Source organism: Mesitornis unicolor, unplaced genomic scaffold, assembly GCF_000695765.1.
Source record: "Mesitornis unicolor isolate BGI_N332 unplaced genomic scaffold, ASM69576v1 scaffold50278, whole genome shotgun sequence".
Lineage (NCBI taxonomy): Eukaryota > Metazoa > Chordata > Aves > Mesitornithiformes > Mesitornithidae > Mesitornis > Mesitornis unicolor.
In genome coordinates, this window is record NW_010203464.1 from 2,234 (window position 1) to 17,231 (window position 14,998).

At 39.6% G+C, this 14,998-nt stretch overlaps 1 protein-coding gene across 1 annotated transcript; it reads right to left on the minus strand.

Moving 5' to 3' along the window:
- Positions 1-6,529: 6,529 nt before the first annotated feature.
- On the minus strand, positions 6,530-7,475 carry RAB39A (RAB39A, member RAS oncogene family; the record flags this gene model as incomplete). The annotated part of the gene is made up of 1 exon (XM_010190711.1): positions 6,530-7,475. A coding segment is annotated over one exon (427 nt), but the record flags the coding sequence as incomplete, so codon positions are not given.
- Between the last annotated feature and the right edge of the window lie 7,523 nt (positions 7,476-14,998).

Genomic DNA, 14,998 nt, shown 5'->3' on the forward strand with positions numbered 1-14,998 from the left:
TCATTGGTCACTGCTGTGGACAGGTATGATGACCCCATGCACAAACTGTGCTGTGAGAGTCTCTTTTCAAAGGGCAAGGACACAGACACCTGCCTGTGGATGAATAAAGAAGCACCACCAGTGACCATACTTCTCTCGTGAAATGACTTCTTCTATGTTTGTTTCTAATTCAACAAGAAAGCAAACACTTGTATTTCTGGTGTTTACTATCTGGACTTCAAGTCACCCTTTCAGATAAGAACAATAGCATTCTGGAGAAATTCCCTGTGAGTGGAGGTAAAGCTCACGTTGCTTTCACTTAAAGTTGTTTAATATTTTGGTATCTTAGCATCACCAGAACTGCCTATCCTGTGCATCTCAGGATGAGCTGTTTGTTCTTATGCCAACATTGTCCTTTGGCTTAAATAACTTCTCTCTCCTTGATGTTTATTCTTCTCTGATGTATTTTTAGACAACAGTGCTATTCCCTCGCGGTTTCCTTGCTGGAAAACTTAGCACTTCTTGCCCTGAGTGATGCTGAGGATGACATGGGGTGGTGCAGAGCAACTGTTTGCAGGCAGAACCTGCAGGAGGGTTTTGCTGAGGCCAAATTCCTCCTGGGACACAGAGACGCATGTGGTGTGCGTTAGGCAAAATATGGCTGTTGTTCCATATCTAGGCACAGTTGCAGAGAACTGCTGAGAGGAATTACATCTCATCTAATTTTTTCTCTCTTGGCCTTTTTTGGACAGCTAGAAATTTACTGTTCCATTCACTCCGTGTACTCGGGGAGTTATAGTTGGTCTGCAAAGCATGGTAGAGCGAGAGGATACAACATGCAAAATTATAATTACATGTGCTGCTTTTCTGACACTGGTTCACATGTGCAGCTCTTTTTCAGTGCCTAGTAAGCTTTGTCCTTCTTTTGTTGTACAACTTTCTCTGAGAATCAGACTCTTTTCCACAGAGAACTGCGCAGAGAGAAATCACAGTAAAATGAACAGTGTTACTGTGAATTTCAATGGTCTGACTAGCCAGAATTGAGACCTTACGTCTTCTAAACTTATGTCCTGGCATAACTTGCTCTTTTAATGCATATAACACCGGCTGTATGTCAAGGAAATGAGAACAATGACCTGCACAGAGGAGGCTTTTTCCCCTGAATAAACAGTAATTGTATTAAAATAGCAAATTAATGTAAATTATGACTAAATAGTTCAACTATTTGCTTGGCATTGAAAACTTAACCAAGATGGACAATTCTCGAAAGTGCTGGAGAGCAGTGCCAGCCCTGCAAGGTTTTTATTACTAAGATTATGACGGAAATATTTTCCATAATTCCTTCCCTCAGTGTTAGTACCTTAACACTTAGCAACTACTACTAACACTTTAAACTATCACCCTGCTCACTGTCAGACCTTAGTGCCAAATGCAGCTTCTGGCAGTCTCTTTCTGCAAAGAAACCACACAGGGGAGAAGGGAAAAGGGGGAGAAACCTGCAGCGTGGGTGCAGTGCTGGTGTGGAGTTATACCCAACCGTTCCTCTCGGGAAGCTGTCTCACAGGCTTAACTGATCCTTAGGGAGCTGCTGCAGTTGGGGAGTCAGTAACCTGCGCCTTTGCGTGGACTCTGGGTTCTTGGCACTTTTCTTCATCCCGCAAGTCCCATAAACAGTGATGGAAATTTCTGTAGGGCTCTGGCAGTGGTTCTTCTCACTGCTCCCTGGGGCTGTGCAGGCATGGAAGAAATGATCTGTGTCTTCCTTTACATCCATATCTTGTGCATCATTTCCCTGGTGACTGAGTTTATTGCTACAGGATGCTCAGTCTGTCCCTCCACAATTTTAATGGAGCAGGAAAAAATCAGTTTGCACACAAGCAGATGTGAAGCCACAGTAATGAGGAATCACAGTCATTGAACTTCATCTTGCTTACTTAAGCATTGATTTTATTTACAATGCATACAATTTCTTCTTGTTACTTCAACTCTTATGTTTCCCTAGAAGCTCTTTAGCTCCTGGGTGGACCTTTAGCAGCCTGTGAAGGTAACAGGGCTATTCTTAGCTTGAGCTGCCCTTGGAGCCTGTGAGGCTGCTGAAGGTTGGCGTCAGCAGGGTTACCGCACTGTTCCCACGGAGTAGTCGTCTCTCAGCATATTACACACTGAGTGTCCATCCCCGAAGAGCTCAGGCCTCACCTAAAATGTGACTTTCTCTGATAAATAAGTGAATTAAATGCTTTCAAAGACAGTGATCTATTCTAACCGCTCAGGATTGGGATTTTGGATTCCTTGGTTTGAGTTTAAATGAAGATTTGATAAAGAAGAATAAATATCTTCCTCTACTCATTTAAATATTTTACAGATGAATTCTTCAGATGTTTTGGCTTGCTTATAATTGCATCTGTCCCTCGTAGGAAGCAGAACCTAGCCACACACACTGGGAATCAACCAAGGAAAAAATTTTGAGGTACATATGTTCATACTATTAATTTATGTCTTTGGTAGGGAGTAGACTTACCAGTCTAACTTCAGGCTGGTGACTGTCCTGTGCTCACAGAAAATAATACAGGCTTGACTGAGCACCCAAGTACTCTACAGTTGCTCTTTGTTGAGATCCCTTCTGCCACAGCCAAACTGTTTTTGGTACCCAAGCTGTACTTACAGCAAAGATAGGTGGATGCCCCATGCTCACAGGTATTTCAGTCTCAGTGTTTCAGCTCCCTTATAGAATACAAGCTTCATTGCCCTCTTTTTATATAATTAACATCCAGGGAGAGGACTTTTCCCCCAGCCGTAGACCCCAGCACATGATATCAGCTCCTCCAAGTCTCTACCCTTGCCCTTTGCCTAGAGCTGGCACCGCAATCTCAGCAGCCTTTATTCAGCCCTGGAGAGAAAGAAGGAGGGCTGAGGACTTACATTCTACATGGACGTGGAATCATACCACAAGCACACTGAACTGTTTAAGAAATCATTAAATATCAAAACTCAGTTGTCAACAGCAAACATTTGCATTTTTCATTTCTCAGAGTCCAAAGACAATCTTTTAAATAACTGAATTAAATTAAAATTATAAAAAATATAAATCTCCTTAAAAAGTCTAATGGATAGGACTGCACAACAAAGTAAATAAATAAATAAAAAGATTCTAAATAAAACAAAGTCCAAGCATTTGTGTAATGATCATTTGCTCCAGTATTTTAGTGTATGCAGTAGTACATACAATGTCTAGGTTTCTCAAGCATAATAATGGTATCATTGAATGCAGTTTGAGCTAGAAGAATTCAACCAAAAATTAATCTGTCTGATCCTCAAAGAAAAAAAAAGACTGTATCTCATGAATGCAGGTATACTTACTTCCCAGCTCATTTCTAGCAGTAATTCAATATCTGGGTTTAGTGCTACATTGCATAAGGCTCTTCTCTGAAAACCAACTACCTACATACGCTGCTGTTTTACTCAGCAACATCTCCTCTGTGAAGTGAATACAGCTGTGGAAAAGCTGAATTTTACTTTTGAGCATGTCAGAATTGTTTAGCACGTCAATGAATGTGCAAATCTAACGAAAGTAATATGTTTGAAGACGTGCCAGTTGAGCATAATATAAGGACTATGAAGTTGTGCAGGTTCCTGAAGACAATTTGCCTTGCATAATACTTAATTAGTGGGAGTGTAGTGTATATGTGAAGAAAATTAAGTTGGTTCTGTGAACCCAAAAATATTTTGCTGAGCAGCACTTTTGACGTGGAAGAGCTGGCTCTACAGCCACAGGACTCCACAGAACAATTGTTTTTCTTCATGGAGTTGCTGCTCCTACAAGAAACCATGAAACAGTAAGCACACGACTAAAATGCATCCAGGAAAAGAACTCGATAGCGCAAATCTTCAAAAAGATAATATACATACTGTGGGTTTTTTACCCCTGGGGAGACAGGGAACAGTTTTTGGGCAGCCAGCATCACCACAGCACTCTCATGGCATCTCCTCCCACCACTGCCCATGGACCACAGAGGCCAGGCAGGAATGGAGAGCAGCAGAATTTTTATGCAGGGGCACGTCCACTCTGCCCAGCTTGGTGCCATCTACACACTTACTGAGGGTGCACTGCATCTCCTTATCCAGATCATCGGTAAAGATATTGACCAGAACTGGCCCCAGTACTGGGCCCGGGGGAACATGCACTGAACTATAATCTGTGCTACAGCCTATTCAAGCTGTTACTTATATACTGTACTGCAAAGCATCTGAAAACAAAATTATGTGTTTCAGCAACCCATCCATTTATCAGACAGATAAATCTGATTATTAACAGAAAGTATGTAGTGAGAAGGTACAGTAGTGGTTTAATATATCATCAAGACAGACAGTGTTTGAATGTACATGTTAATCTACATTTTTAGGAATTACAAATAAGACAACTATGTGCACAGTACTTTAAAATGCAGTGAGCTTCTCTTGTAGTTCCATGGACAATACCAGTTCCTTACACAGTTGAATCTGGTTAAAAGTTCTATTCCCAGTGTAATCAATGTGACACTACAAGTACACAGCAGAGATCGTTAAGGCTCTGTTCTAATGATTGTTTATTTCTCTGTGCATACCTCCCCTCCACGCCCTTCTTCATCCAGTGCCCTCCCAACACACCCCATTTTATCATACAGAATGAAAAGCTCATTGGTTCCAGAGTATTCAGGAAGAAAAGTTGAAGACAAAAGATTTTACCCTGAAAGTAATGAAATGTGTAATTAAATGCAGATTCATAGTAATAGCAATATCTGATACCTATAAAGGTGTTTTAATATTTTTAATATTTTTTTGGTATGGCAGAAGAAATCAGTATCCACATCCCATGGTACTAAACACTCTTACAACAGGTAGCACACAGAGAAGAGTCCAGACTGAAGATCATACAGTCAGATTGGGTCTCAGCAGTCTTGGTGAAAGAACAAATATCTCTATTTTTGAGATACAGAAGGTGAGGCACAGAAAATGTAAATGCCTTGCTCAGAAACACACAGTGAACCAGTGGTAGACTTTGGGTCTTTTGACTCCCCAGACACTGATTTATTTGTTGGCCCATTCTGTCCCCTTAAACACCCAAGAGAAGATCTGAGATACACAGCATGGGCCTGGTATCACAGGGGAATCAGTGTCAAATGCACACAGCCTGATTCTGCGCTACCTTTTGGCATCAGTAGTCACATTTACTTTGTAAAGAGGGCCTAAAACGCCCTCAAATCAAAATTGATTTGGTGTAAATGACTAATGTATGTAGTTTAATGTAGAATCAGGCTCACAGCAATTACTCTGTGGCATGCTGAGACTAGAATTAACTGTTTTAACTGCTAATGAATTAAGGCTGATTCCTGTTTATATTAAGGCCTCTGTATCCTGCTATGACAGTGTAACTGTGCCTCAGAGCAAGTGAGACTGAGACTACTGGAAAAAATTCACCTTTCTGTTCCCTTTGAAGTCAATCATTTTAGTGGCCCTAAATTAATAAAATATCTGGAACCAAAGAACCTGTTTCTATACTATGGAATATTTACAAAAGGACTGTAAAAGGACCTAAAAGTAACCTGAGGGAAAACCAATTATATGTTTGTTGAAGAAAAAAGTTAGATTAGATAGATTAGTTGCCTGGTCTTGGAAATGGAGAATTGTAACACGATAACAGACCTTTATATGAAGATAACTGGCTTGATGTTTGGAGGTTATGAATATGCCCAGATAAAATGTAGATGCTTATCAACTCTGGAGATCAAGTCATCTTGTTATACTACTACAATAAAATAGAAGTAGACTTATTTGGTATCGAAGTGCTAGACATCTAGGGCACAGTTTGCATAAAGCTAGTGTGTGTTATATTCAGAGGAGCAGGAAGATGACCTCAAGCTCAGTAAAATGCTACATGATCACAGATTTCTCCTATTATTATTGTTATTAAAAGCTATTATGTGTTGCTTTCTTAGAATAGCGGTTCTCCAACTTTGCTCTCTGTAGCCAAGCATTATTTTAGAAATGATCTCCTCTCCAAACACTCTATTAATAACAGTTTTGGTTTCAAAACCTTCATTTTTTAGACAACAGTTTAACATTTGCTGGCTGAGAATAAAACAATCCTCGCTCTATTCAAATTTAAGGCCTGGGTCCCCATGGGTTGCAGCACTTTTAAACTTATTTTTACTTCTACTTAGAAGTAGATGTATTTTTTTAAAGCTAATGTGGAATTTGTTAGTGTAAATTAACATAATTCCCTAGGCATCAGTGTGGCTATGATAACTAGCCAGCTGAGGATCTGGCCTCCAAAATGTAACTCCGGTGGTTGGGAAATCTGTTTTGTATACAAGTCAGATAACAGCTGGATCATATTTGATGTTACATTTAGTTTCATTGGCAATTCAGAAAATATTTAATAATAAATTTAATTGCTTCTATTCCCCATTTTTGTATACAAATAAATCATCTTTTCTAAAACATTCTTTTTCTTTAGTAAAGCTTGTATTCATAATCATATCAAAAATGTTTGCTATTGGAGCAATCTTTCAGCTTGCTTTCTTTGAGTTATCTTTATTATGAAATTCTACAGCATTCTAAACCTTAATGGTCATTAGCAACCCTGCACTTGAGTAAAGAATCACATTAAAAAAGTATAAGGTACAATATTTTCTTGTCCAAAACTAAGGCAGGATGAACAAAAGTAAAGAGCTCATCTGATCCTCACCTAGCAAGCCTTGATTTTAAACAGCATTCAAAATGCAAAGCCCAAGAGAGGACGTTGTCACGATGATTATTGCGCTTTCTCAGTGTCTTGCTATAGGATTAGCTTTTCCTTTAGCAATATATAATTTCTTTTCCTGAAGATGGCACAAAGTTATTGAACTCTGTAAAAGAAAAAAGCACTTAAAAGTTTTGTAAAGTTATGACCTAGACAGAAGGATAAAAAAACAAATTACTGTTCTATGATTCAGCTATGTCATGATTTAATATTGTTTCAAAATTATTATTCTGTTATTTAGGTTGGCATCATCTTCTGAACACTCGATGTGCTCTTTGGCATGCTACAAATTCAGCAGATGCACTGCCTTCTGGGCTTTACAGCTTCTTCTGACGAATGTACAACATTTGGAACAAAGCCACTCTTGACACCTTCCCATCCATCTTGTATGGAGATTTCTCCTTTTTTTACAAGTTCATAGATGTCTCGTGTAAGAATTGTAAAGGACTCTTCAACATTCGTAGCATCTTTTGCTGAAGTTTCTATATATTTCATACCACAGTCAGATGACAGCTTTTCAGCTTCTTCTCTTGTCACCTCACGCTGTGACACTAAGTCACATTTATGTCCTACTAACAGGAACACAATCTGAAAGGGCTGCACATGCATTTTTGCTTCTTCTAGCCAGTCTTTCACATGTTCAAAAGACCGTCGATTTGTGATGTCAAACACTAGTAAGCCACCCACAGAATTGCGATAGTAAGAGCGTGTTATTGATCTGTGAAGGAAAAAAAAAAGGAAAATTAAAGTACATTTTCACTTTACTTGTTGCTTTTAAATTTTTTCCTTATGTTCAAAAATCACTTTCTAAACATTCTTGAAGCAAACATCTCTAGTATGAATTTTGAATGCCGAATTATTCTGCAAATTACTCTTTATTAGCAAACTGTGGCACGTGTTCACAGAATAAAATATATTTATTTGTCAAATACTTGTTAGTGTTGTGGTCTGAGCCCTTCAGTTTTATACAAACATGCACTTTGCTTTGTTCTAATAGCTTATTTCAAACTGACGTTTGTAGGCAGATGTTGAGAAACCTGGAGCCTAGGCTTGCCAGTGTACAAGTGTATCCTTTTGTATTCTTTGCAGAAAAATGATAGAAAAATCTGTACAGATAATCATAATTCTTTGTGCTTGCAGAAGTCAGCACAAGCACTTGTTACTAGCACAAATATATAGCTAGGGTGTATATAAGTATTCTCCAACTGAAATGAGATACACAATCTCTATTAGGAGTAATTATTTTAAATCATAATTTAGCCAAGAATTTATTCCATTTTATCTTACAATTATGAAGAGGGTGCAGACTCAAAACTTTTGGAATTAGGATGTATGTACACAGTAACGTATCTTTCCATAACAGTAGCTCCCTCTGATTTTCAGTTGTGTTTTGATAACAATTTGAACATGTAATTGTATAATTAGCCACAGTAGTGATATTACAGATAGATAAGTGCACAGCTAGATAAGGCTTAGGTTTCTTGGCATATCTAAATTCATTTAGCCAAAGAAAAACAGCATTTGAAATGGTTTTATTTAGATAACATGGCTGGATTGTTTGCCCTAACGGTTAGAAAGATCTTCTCTACATTCCCAGCAGTAGAGTCCAAGGAGTGTTTCTCTGAGCAATCTGAATGTGAAGACAACAGGGATCTTACCCTCAGAGTAATTCAAACAGCCTGGATATGAAAAAAGACACACGGTTTCGCAAAATTTTGTAAAATCATAAATGAGAGGTGTCAGTTTTTGTGAAGTATTAAAGAAAGATGCCATAAAGATCTGTTTCGGGTCTTCTGAAGTTTGGTTTTGTTTGGTTTTTTTTGCTGTAGAGCAGTTGCAAACACAAATGAGTACACTAAAATAATTCAAGTGGTTCTAGAAAGAGTGGGATTGACAAAAATGGTATTCAATTTGGAGAAATGGAAGCTAATAAAAAATAAATTTTGAAAATAGTTATGCCAAAGAAATGCATTAGCAAGGGAAGAAAAAAAGGTTAGTATTGAAAATGCAGTGCCTCATCCACCAGTATTTCTATACAGAATGATGTTACACCATCTATGAACTGGAGTACTGAAAAACAGCCCACCATGTGTTACTGGGTGCTTATGCACAGTAGTCAGTACCTCATCTGCTGTAGCTCACTTCTGCAGAGATACGCTAATTTACACTAGCTGATGATCTAAGCCATTATATTTAATTATGTGTATGTATTGCCTGTAACGGAGATGATTAAAAAGCATCTGTTACTCTGGGCTGTACATCACAAAACCTGGGTGAATATACAGGAGACACAGAAGTCGTTCTTCCTCTATTTTTGGTATGTATAACTTGAAATTAGTTTTCTCATTAACAAAAAAAGGTTGATATACTAGAGAGGCTTTAGAAAACAGTAAGAAAAGAAAAAAGTAACACAAAAAGTCTTAAAAATACATATGATACATATGCTATCAAGTTCCATGATTGACTAACATCTGAGAAAAGGATGATGTTTGTTAAAATATGGTCTACAAATATATGGATAGTTTTACTATCAAGGTGAGTTTTTATTTGCAGTTATATTTTAAAAGAAAGCATTTCTGACAAATAAGACAAACAAGCAAAGTTTAGGCCATCAACTGGGAAAAACATCTGGGCACGTGAATGTGGTAGGTTGTCCAACAGTATCTGAAACATCTTACAGAAGCAAAATATTTGACTTAAATACGACAATCAGAGTAGGTTAAGCATTAGACATATATTTTTAGTAGACACTTCAGAGTTGTTTGGAAAATGAACTGTGTGAAGTCGATGTATGTCTGCTCACTTATGCCCTGTATCACACTTAGGAAGGATTAAAGAACATTGACGTAGATGGTCTGGTTGGTCTCTCTGCTTTTGTTTCAGTTTGTTTTTTTCTTTATAAAACTAAGTGCAAGGGCAATTTTTGCCTCATTAATATTATCACTAAAGATTGTAGGACTTTGGAGTGCCTTCAGCAAGGCTGTAACACAGACATCTGAAGTTGTGCTCCACTCAGCTGTGTACCTAACCATGGTGCCTGTGTAAGTTCCCTGGGGACACGAGTGCTTTGCCTCAGCAGGGACAGCCCTGCCTTCCCTCTCAGCTCGGATCAAAGCTGAAAACAAACCATTGCTCCAGTGAGTGCCGGGAAGGGTTTGTCTTGGGATAGCTTCCCAGGAGCACCCCAACACCCTCAGATGGGTTCAACCTCCTCACAAAATGCAGAGGAGCTTTCTTTTAGCACAGTGCAGGTACCTGTCTTGCACACAGGTAACTCATGCGCTGCTTCACAAGGCACAGGTTCACAGAGCCCATGGCACAGAGACTGCTTGAGGGGTTTTGCTCAGAAGACATCAGCTTTATATTCTTTACAGGCCATGTCAGTGTACTCAATATGTCTACACTGAAAACCTGGATGATGAGAGTGCATGGTAGCCAACCAAAGACAAGGAAGGCTGAATGTAAAAGGCTCTTCATGCAACGGCTGGTAGACTTCTAGATGTCCTTGGGAAAGATGTTATGAATGCGAAGAATTTATCTGTATTCATGGAAGACTGAACAAGGACTGAACAAGAAACTGAGCGAGGTTTAGTAAATATTAAAATAGCATCAGTCTCCAGAAGTCTCTCGAGTTGAAAGTGCAGGATAGCAGAGTACTCAGGAGAATTCAAAGACTCTAACAGAGACAAGATATCTGACTATGGACCATAGACAAAACCAGACCGGTCTTTCTCGTGTTCTTTCACAAGCAGGGAATACACTTACATGATTATACACACTTATGTTATGTGGTTATGGTTATGTGCTGCAAGATCAGACTCTAAAAGTAAAATGAAGGGTTTAACTTCCTTACTGTTATCACTTTTTGAACAGAAGGAAAAAAACCCCTAAGGTCCTGCAGGTTTTTCAAGTCATAATGAGAAACTGGTGACAGGTCAGGTTTGCTGTAGTCCAACTTATTCATAAAGGAACATAAATTCTTGCTGAAATGATGCCTTCTCATATAGAGTAAACTTTGGTTCAGCTAATTCATGTCATTAGACTAGCACTATGGAAAGGAACGTGCTACTTGCAGTGCCATGATTATTTTTCTGTGGAGAAGGAGGAGAGAGGAGTCCCTCCCTTTCCCTCTGCTAAAGGAGCTTCTCTCCTTTAGCAGGGAGAAAGCCTTAAGTTAAGGACAGGGTGAGATTAGGGTGGAAAACTAATGAACAAAGAGCAGCCTTTTTTCTAAAATTGGGGAGACACCAATGAAGCCTGCCATCTACTTCCAGGAAACCATTCATAGGAGGTGCTGGTTGAAAGTGGAAAGCAGAACTTTGTTCAGAATTAGAACCTGGCAAATCTGTCCGTGGCTTGGAATGAAAGGGGGACTGGACTCTTAAATCCATCCTGCATCTGTCTTTATCCATATGTCTTATCTCTCTGCCTAAAACACTTTGGTTTTGTTCTATTCCTTTGTGTCCAGTACTTCCTTGCTGCCTCCTGTCTCTGCTTCTCTTTCACAGAAGACTGAACCCTTCCAAAGCTACCCTGCCCAAACCAAGGTGTCTGCCTGAGCCTTTGTTCTAGGTCAGGCCTGCTTCCTATGACTAAAGAAATAGAGGTCACAAAGCCCCTTATCTATGCTGCTGTTAAATACGGACTGTCCTACCATCTCAGCAACAATATTTGTATGAATTTTTGCTCATTGCCTATAATTCTTGGCATTTTAAATAAACAGATAAGGGGGTTGGAGAAAATCTGTTTTTCCCTATTAGAACATGCTAAAAAGGTAAGATTGCAGTAAGTATTGAAAGAGAACCACGGCACTTTGGTATTGAGTGCTGTAAGGTTCCTCCAGATAGCTCTGTATTTGAAATTGCTGGTGGTGAGACTGCTCCTCAAGAAAGTATAGGTTGTGATGTACCCTAATGATACGTTGGAGTGTTTTTCAAAAGGATAACTTTGAAGTCTTTAGTTTTAATTGGGAATATTTATTAAATTCTTTTGGAAATTATGACATCCCGTGTAGAGTACATGTTGGTTTTGCTAATTAATTCTGCCTGAACTACCATTACGGAAGGGGAAAATACTGTCTAGAACAGAAGTCATTCTCTTAGCTTAATCTAAATATCAGGTTAAAGATGTAGGACCCTCATTACTACTCTTAAGAAAAGCCTTGGTAAGATGATGGCCATTGATCTATTGTTTCTGAAAATGAATGAGAAGATGTATTAATCACATCAGACCATAGCTTTAGGGTGACTTTAAGTCAGTCACTGTGTTTCTTTCTCATTAAGATCTTACTGATCTTTACCAGAGGAACCAAAGTTTCACTAAAAGCTTTATCTAATTTTGAAGGCTTATTTTTATACTATGCCTAAAGACTATGTTGTAATGGTATTAATTTTGAAAATACACATTGCTTACTGAAAAACAATAAGGATAGTGTTTTATTTTCAAGCCATGTGTTAGAAACAGAATGTATCTAATATCATAGTCTATTAAAAAGTGGGTTAATATAACTGAGGCATCCCCACAGTATTTTGCCCGTTTGCTCTTGAAATGAAGTCTCAGTCTTAGCAGCACTGCCAAGCACTTTATAGTGCTTTATAGAAGTTTCATGATTTAAATATATTGTTGTATTTAAATACAGGAAAATTAAACAAACAAACACCAAACAAAAAAATATCACAGCAAAGTAGATGATGTGAAACACATCCAAACCAGCAGATTGCTCTAAATGATAACTGATCTCAAGACAGAAATAAAACTAGGGTGCACCCCTCGTTTACCTTAGTCTGCGTTACCAACCTGAGTCTGTACCAAGCAAACCTGTAGGTTCTTGTTCTAGTAAAATGTTACTGATAACATTGTTGTTGCCCGTATGGCACTTAGCACCATGGGAGATTCTGGTTAGTGATGCCTCACTGATGTAAAAGTAAATACAGTCTGGCACCAGTGTTTGCAGCTTGTTCACCCTTCCTGTAGAAGTGGTGAGAATTACTTTATTTGAGCAGTAATGCAAACAGTGCGTGTTAAAGACAATTTTGAAGACCACACATGAAACCCAGTTCAAATAAAGAAACATCAATGAAATAGACACATGTAAACTTTTTTCCAAAACTATTTTTCAACAAAAATAAATGTTCTCTCTCAAGACAGTGTGATGGCAGGGGCGTCATACCTTACTTTTCCCCTGGGAATGTCCCTAATGCCTGGGACCAAACAAAGAGGGTTATTATGCAGCCAGTAGTTTGCCCTGCACACAGGGAACTCATCAGGGAGCTTTAAAGCCAGGTTTTACCTCCTCCAAAGTACTAATGCAAGTGAACCAGAGCAGAATTGGGAATCAGAACTGCAAACTGCTTAGCGTCCCACAAATTAGATTACTTCCTGGAATAATTTGTTCTTCCCCAAGACCATCTTTTCTTATGATTTGTAGTCTTCTCCATTAGCAAAGAACAGAACATGCAAGATTTTAACCTGTGGTATATAACTTAGTAAAATATTTATAATATACTTGAGTAAGTATACAGCAGCCTATACAATAAATGCTGTGATAAGTGGTACACCAGCTGACAAGAAACTCCTAGCAGAAAAAACAAACACAAATGTTTAAAACTACTTCCTTCAGTTTGTTATGTTCTGAGTATTAGAAAAAACACAGATGTATACTAATGGTAAATTTAAAAGCAACTGCTGCATGACTCATCACTGTATATCCCCTGAGCATTCCCAGGTTAAAGGATGGCTATTGTTTGCTGAAATATGTATGCAAAACTCTCTGAATTTGCATTCCTTTCAGTCAAGTGCCTTGTCATTGGCCATCCCAGCTATTTGTCAGCAAATTCAAAATAAAGAGATTATACATTCTTAGTCACTTGTTTACAAGTATTTTACATTCTTTACTGGAAAGCACAAAGAGGGTGAAAAATGCTAAGAGCTTGCCATTATCACTGTTAATTTATTTGCTAACCCTTCAGAGGCCTGCCTGCAAAAATATACATGTAAAGTTGTGACTCATGCGAGCCCTGGAAAGTTTTTTGTTGTTTCACTGTAATGCTTATTATTGAAAAAAGGAGTTGGCGTCCCCTGGTGAGATAGTGAAATCCCACCTCTTCAGCCGAGTTTGAGAACCTGCACAACTGTTGCAGCGGAAGACAGGGAACATAATTCTGGCCAGTGAAGAGACCCATTTCACTGCTAGCATAACAGTAACAAGCGTGTGGTACGACGTATCACAACTGATAGACGGGCTATGCATCAGCCTCCCACCCGCGTTCATACCTACTGAACTTCAAATCCAAACTAAAATCCATATACAACTCGTCTAAAGTGGGAAGCACAACAGATACAACAGAGCCACAAGAGTGAGTGAATGATAGTACCAGTCTGTATGCTGGAGAATGACTGTGACTCTTTGGGGCAGGAAAAGAGGACAGTTTTGCTATCTGTTTGTGACAAAGAGGAGAAAGGAGTGGATTTAATACTGCAGCACGCTGCACTATAAATGACAGAGGTATTAGTGAAGACTCCTGGCAACCATCGGTGCCAAGCAGGTGCAGAAGGCAGATAAAACACTAATAAGGGACTGTAGCTGGCTTCCTGGTGGCTTCCAGACTGCCAAGGCTGCACTGGTGCTTGCAGTACTGCTGTGCTGGAAGGAGGAAGAGCAGGGAGGTGGCCTGGTCTCTCCAGCTTGCATGGGAGGGAGAGTTATGGCAGCGGAAAATACTGCAGGGGAGGATGAGTTCTGAGGTGATGACAAAGTAAGAAATGCAGGGTGAAGCTGGGGCCTCCTGCTGCAAAGAAGGAAAAAAAATGCAGAGGAGGAAGGGCTACCTTAGGTCCAGGGCTTCAGGGCAAAGATGAGGGAGGGAAAAAGAAACACAAGGCCACTTGTTACCCCCTACTGTGAGCTGGGAGGGGAAGGGTCTCTGCTCCTTGGTGGGTGTGAAGGGAAAAGGTGGGGAAGGAGAAAAACCCTGGGGAAAACTGATGGGCAGTGGGGCAAGCGGGATGGTGGGCAACAGGGGTGGGGGGTACAAGAATGGTGGTGAGGCTGGCAATGGGGTGGAGAGCAGCCTGGGGCACAGCAGCCAGGTGGGTGCAGAGTGAGGGAGGACAAGGCAAAGTCCTTTTGGCAGGAGATGAATTTGACGGTGGGCGGTGGGGGCCGGAGCTGGGGGGCAGGATGTGTCCAGGGACCGGCAGGTCTGAGGGGCGGATGGAAAGGGTTGGGGGCAAGATCCCGGG